Source organism: Sinocyclocheilus anshuiensis, unplaced genomic scaffold (assembly GCF_001515605.1).
Source record: "Sinocyclocheilus anshuiensis isolate Anshui unplaced genomic scaffold, SAMN03320099.WGS_v1.1 scaffold1230, whole genome shotgun sequence".
Classification (NCBI taxonomy): Eukaryota; Metazoa; Chordata; class Actinopteri; order Cypriniformes; family Cyprinidae; genus Sinocyclocheilus; species Sinocyclocheilus anshuiensis.
In genome coordinates, this window is record NW_015558637.1 from 40,359 (window position 1) to 46,875 (window position 6,517).

The following is a 6,517-nucleotide window of genomic DNA, read 5'->3' on the forward strand; positions in this document are numbered from 1 at the left end:
CCAGTTTGGAGCGACATCCTGATCCAGGGAGGGTCTGTGTTGTACCAAATACCTTCCACTTCTTAATAGACTTCACTGAACTTCTAGGCATTGATAAAGCCTTTGAAAATTTTTTGTATCCGTCTCCTGACTTGTGCCTGTCCACAACTTTATGCCGGAGATCTTTTGACAGTGCCTTGCCACCCATAGTTGATTGTTTGCTTCATTTGCACTCCCAAGGATCCACTGTATGTCACTTTTGTGGAAATGCAGAATCAAAAGCTCCAAAAGAAGCAAAACTTCCTGAGAACTCTAACAACCTCCAAGCATTCAGCATTTGACTTGTCACATTCTGAAAGTATGCCATATGGCACAATTAAAAGTATGGTTCTGTTACACATAGATGTTCTTATCTCCATCAGGCCATCCCTGGTTCATCTGAAATGAGACAATAATTCTCTGTCTCCATCTCAGATAAAAAAACACACACACACACATGACAGCAGGCTGAGCCTCTATCACCATCATGTCAAATGGTTATAATCTTTTGACAACACTGCAAAGACGTTCTTGAAGTTGAGAGCTGTGAAAGAAGGGGACCAGTTAATCTCCTTTCCATCTGCCTATTATTCGATTAATCCCTGGCACAGCTGTTTGAGACACTGTAAGATTGTATAATATGTGTCCCATCCCACCCTATATGCCGTAATTGAAAATGACGATTTCTCTCAGTCAAGTGCAACCAGAACACTTCTTTAAACCTGAATTAATGTCCAGTGTGGTGTGACCTAATTAAATACTTCAAGACAAAAGAGTTAATTTTGCATTTTAATCTATGCAATCGAATGGTCAGTGCTGTTCGGCCAGTGGCATGATCGACGATGCTGCTATATATATATATATATATATATAAAGAAATCTCTTTTAACTCTTATATCTCTTGTATTTTGACTGATCTGTCATGTCTGCACTCTTAAAAATAAAGGTGCTTCAAAAGGTTCTTCAAGCGATGCCATAGGAGAACCATTTTTGGTTCCACAAAGAACCATTCAGTCAAAGGTTCTTTAAAGAACCATCTCTTTCTTGCGTTTTTGTAATCTGAAGAACCTTCTTTCGCCACAAAGAACCTTTTGTGAAACAGAAAGGTTCTTCAGATGTTAAAAGTTCTTTATGGAACCATTTAGACAAAAAGGTTCTTCTATGGCATCGTGAAGCACCTTTATTTTTAAGAGTGTGCCTATACCATACAATTTTTTTTTCTTTTCATATAAAAGCATATGGTGCTATTTGATGTGCCATTAAACATACTGTCACATTATTACATAAAAACCTTCAAATGCAAAGAGATGTTGTTTTATTACAGCCAGGGATTTTACAGATCCTTTAAACTGAAAGAACAATGAACTCCTGAGCTATTGTATGTGTTTGGACTTTGCTATTTTTAGCAGCTTACCGTTTTGTAAAGCAAATGGCATTATAGATAAAGGTTATAGAACTGTCCTCCCCATCATTTTATGGTTCTGAGTTAAATATCTGTCCTCAGGTCAATGACTGGAAGTAAAGCTGTTTTGTATTTTCTATAAACGTGCTCTTTGAATCCCCTTGTTTTGCTGTTTCATTCTGATATATTTTTTACTTGGACAAAAATAATATTTTGTTTGCTCCACAAAATTGAATGTAAATCAAGTTATAAGGATGAGTTATGCAGAATAAATGTATTTGAAGGACAGTGAACAGACATAAACAAGAAAAGCTCCTAGATCTATGTTTATGTTTTCCATTTATCTCGATTTCTACTTATTCAGGTTCAGCTGCACGCTCTGCCAGTCTTTCATCGAACAGTAAATGGACCATTCTTAGCTTCCGTAGGGTCACAGTAAGTCCGCTTGGCACAGATACAAAGAATGATGCACTTGAAGCATGATTCTAATTTATTAAATTTAAAATAGACACAAACCCAGATGCCAGAGATGCTGAATGTCTGTTCTGGCATTTCTTTAAATAATCTCTTTTCCTCATTCAAATGGATTTGTTCAAATCTAATAACACTTTTGATTTGGCTTTTTAGGTCGAGGTTATTGCAGTTGCTTTGGTGTTGAACCCGGACAGAGAAATGAGTTAACATAATTCTTGAGACTGTATCGTCTTGGCAGCATCTCCAGTAGTAAGACCTCCAATATCTTTGGATTAACTTCTCAAGACTCCAAGAGCATTTTAAATCTTTGGTCAAGATGGTGCACTTTGATTGGAACTCAGTCAAGACTTAAAGCGTATCTGTCATTGCATTTTATTGATGTGCACTCTTTCATCGGGGGGTGACCTCAGTATGGACCATGTTACATAAAGATATCCAAGAAAGACATTGTCACAAATCAGGCCTCTGTGGCTCTCTCCGACCGCCACTGGAGGGCACCCTCTCCTGAGTACTAGCGTATATGGACTCCATTTCCCATACACCCCGTACCTGGGACTGATTACTGGCACAGGTGTTTCCCCTTAGCTTCCCCATTTAAGCAGCATCCAGACTCTTAGTTTTCGCAAAGTCTTGTTTTGCCACGGCTAACATCTCTGAGCGTTTATCCCGTCTTTTTTGATCTCTCGTGTATTACCTTGGACTGTTCATCCTAGTGTGATTCTCTGCCGCCTGCCCCGACCCTCGCTCTGTTACTGTTTACTCTCCTGGATTTTCCCTGTTGTTCCTGACGCCGGTGATTGATTACTGCCTGTTTGACTCTGCCATTTATTTTAATAAAAGCTGCAAATGGATCCGCACGCCTCTGACCCCTCATTACAGAAGACTTCGCCAAACATGGATCCAGCAGCTCTTTATCAGCTCACCACCGAGGTTTCTGCCCAAGCCTCCATGTTAGCGTCTCATCAACAACAGCTGCAACGACTCACCTCGCTCACGGAGGAGATGGTGAGGACGCTACAAGCCCTTCGCGTCACCATGCCTGAGCCCAGCATTCCTCCATCCGTTCCGTCACAAACTATTCCCAGTCCCAATCACTCGTCGACCAGCCCACATCTGGCATTTCCCAAGAAATTCGATGGCTCACCGGAAAGATGTAAGGGCTTTCTATTACAATTCTCTATGTTTGTAAATCAACAACCGCAGTTACACCCCACCGAAGATAGTCGGGTTTCGTTTGTTTGCTCATTGTTGACTGGACGAGCTCTGGACTGGGCCACTGCTGCTTGGGAGGGGAGACGGCTGTCATTTCCATCATTTGACTGCTTTCTGAAATGTTTCCGCGAGGTTTTCGAGCATTCAGCGGGCAGAAAGGAGCCTGGAGAACAGTTACTCGCGGATTATGCTCTCTCATTCCGCACCCTCGCAGCACAGTCAGGATGGGAGGACGAACCACTTAAACTGCTGTATCGCAAGGGACTCACGGCCGAGTTACAGTCAGAGCTCGCCTGCCATGATGAGGGGAGGACCCTCGAACAATTCATTGATCTCTCCATTCGCATTGATAATTTAATGCGTGCACGACGTGCCCCTCGCCACTTTCCTGTGTATTCTCAAGCAGTCACAGTTTCCTCTGAATCGGAACCCATGCAGATTGGTTTCACTCGCCTCACAAGTGAGGAACGAGAGAGAAGAATTCGTAATCATCTCTGTCTCTACTGCAGTCTATCCGGCCATCTGAGAGCCTCCTGTCCTACTCGTCCTGCCACTCGAAGTTCCGCTACGGTGAGTTCTACTCCTGATTCCATTAACTGTGTAGAAGTTCCCATTGCTCTAATGCTTAATGGTAAATGTACGGAGACCGTAGCATTGATAGATTCGGGGGCTGCGGGAAATTTCAATGACATAAGGTTTGCCAAAACTCATAATCTCCCTCTTGTTCCATGTGAATCCCGGGTGGCAGTGGCAACCTTTGATGGACGTCCTTTGGGCACAGGACAGGTCAAGTTCATCACCAAGGATCTGTATCTCCGAACTGGCATGCTTCACACGGAAACCATTCGCCATTGAATCTCCTCAAAATCCCATCATCCTTGGCTTGCCCTGGCTAGAGAGCCACAACCCCCGAATTTCATGGACAACTAAACAGATTCTACAATGGTCTGACTCCTGCCAACAGAATTATTTGCTCACTAACCTATCGCACTCCTCTCCATGACCAGCCCAGATAACAGATGATTCACCGGTTCTGGGAGTACCCTCTGAGTACCATGACCTCGCTGACGCTTTCAGTAAGACCAAGGCCTCACAACTTCCTCCTCACCGACTCAGTGACTGCGCTATAGATCTTCTTCCAGGATCAAGCCCATCTAGAAGTAGAGTTTTCCCACTATCGCAACCAGAATCTGAGGCCATGAGGGCATATATTGAGGAGGAGCTGTCAAAGGGGTTCATTAGACCATCCACCTCACCTGCGTCAGCTAGTTTCTTCTTTGTCAAGAAGAAAGAGGGAGGTCTCCGACCATGCATTGATTACCGCAGTCTCAATGATATAACAGTCAAATTCCATTACCCTCTACCTCTAGGCCCAGCAGCTCTGGAACAACTTCGCACTGCTAAATATTTCACCAAGCTCGACCTTCGCAGCGCCTACAATCTGATTCAATCCGAGTCCATGAAGGCATATATTGAGGAGGAGCTGTCAAAGGGGTTCATTAGACCATCCACCTCACCTGCGTCAGCTAGCTTTTTCTTTGTCAAGAAGAAAGAGGGAGGTCTCCGACCATGCATTGATTACCGCAGTCTCAATGATATAACAGTCAAATTCCATTACCCTCTACCTCTAGGCCCAGCAGCTCTGGAACAACTTCGCACTGCTAAATATTTCACCAAGCTCGACCTTCGCAGCGCCTACAATCTGATTCGCATTTGGGAGGGAGACGAGAGGAAGACGGCTTTCTCGACAACGTCAGGGCACTATGAATATATCGTTATGCCGTTCGGATTGGTCAACAGTCCTTCAGTCTTCCAAGCTTTCTTTAACGATGTTTTCCGGGACATGCTGAACCAAGGGGTCATAGTCTATATTAATGACATCTTGATTTATTCGGATACCCTGGACTCACATGTGCAGCACGTGCGGGCAGTTCTTCAGAGGCTCATTGACAACCAGCTATATGCCAAGATTGAGAAATGTGAGTTCCACCAGACAGTTACCTCTTTTCTTGGTTACATAATTAGCGCTGAGGGGGTATCTATGGATAACAAGAAAGTACAGTCTGTGCTCAACTGGTCTCAACCGACTACTGTAAAGGAATTACAGCGCTTCTTGGGCTTTGCAAATTTCTATAGACGTTTCATTCGTGACTTCAGCACCATTTGCAGCACCTCTCACCTCCATGCTAAGTGGAAATAAACAACGTCTACTTTGGTCACCATCTGCCACCATGGCATTTCAACAGCTAAAGGAACGCTTCACCTCCGCGCCCATTCTTCACCATCCTGACCCTGAAGTACAGTTCTTTGTGGAGGTGGATGCATCCAACACAGGCATCGGAGCCATACTCTCTCAGCGTCAGGGTAATCCTCCCAAACTCTTCCCCTGTGCCTTCTATTCTCTGATGTAGGAGATCGGGAACTTCTAGCCATGAAAGCAGCCTTGGAGGAAGGGTGTCACTGGTTGGAGGGGGCCAAACTTCCCTTTGTTGTTCTTACGGATCACCACAACCTCAAGTACCTCAGATCGGCCAAACGAATTAGCTCAAATCCCTCCTTCCAGGGAACCCATAATCCCCTCTAACCTCATTCTCGCTCCTATCCAATGGGACATTATGACAGAAATTGCAGAGGCCCAGATCAGTGAACCCCCCTCCGCCAGAATGTTCTCCTGATCGTACCTATGTTCCTCCTAGCCTTCATCATCGTGTGATGCAATGGGTCCATAACTCCCCCAGCGCAGGTCACCCAGGAATTACAGCCACCATTCAACTCATCTCCAACCGGTTCTGGTGGCCCACTCTCCAAGTGGATACCATTAATTTTGTTCATCAGTGTACCATTTGTAACGTCTCCAAATCTTCCCACCAGCACCCAGCAGGTCTTCTTCAGCCACTTCCTGTTTCCCGACGGCTAGGGATGCACGTATCGGTATCGGGCCCGATACTGAGCTCCTGTACTCGTACTCGTTAAAATGCCCCGATACCAAACGCCGATACCACACAGCATGTGATAAGTGCCATATTCAGACAAAGAAACACCGACAACAGAACAACAGACAGCAGAATGGAGTTAAGAATGTCTACTACGAAGTATATGTATGCAATGAATATAACGTTAAACATTCAGTGTTAACGCCTGTATAGCTGATCTGCGCGAGCTGATAAACAAAGCACGCTGAGTGGATTGAGCGCGCGGCGGCGCAGATGCGCGAGCTTGTCGAGTGAATATATCTTTCTCACAGACATCACCGGAAAGTTTGTAGTTCGGTCGGATATGTAAAAAACAAGTAAGTAAGACAATGCACAGGTTACTTAACGGTAGGGAGAGAGACAGAGAGAGAGAGACAGAGAGAGAGAGACCGCGCGCAATTCTGTTGTGTGATCTTTGATGTTCACTCACTTAGCACAC

The 6,517-nt window shown here is 44.6% G+C and overlaps 1 protein-coding gene across 1 annotated transcript in view; it reads left to right on the forward strand.

The window, feature by feature from the left end:
* Positions 1-4,015: 4,015 nt before the first annotated feature.
* LOC107680885 (uncharacterized) overlaps positions 4,016-6,517 on the forward strand; it is a 4,026-nt gene continuing 1,524 nt past the window's right edge. The window contains exon 1 of the mRNA XM_016476961.1: positions 4,016-4,215. Within this exon, the coding sequence (XP_016332447.1) occupies positions 4,126-4,215 (90 nt within the window). The 5' untranslated portion in view covers positions 4,016-4,125. The remainder of the gene's footprint in view (positions 4,216-6,517) is intronic.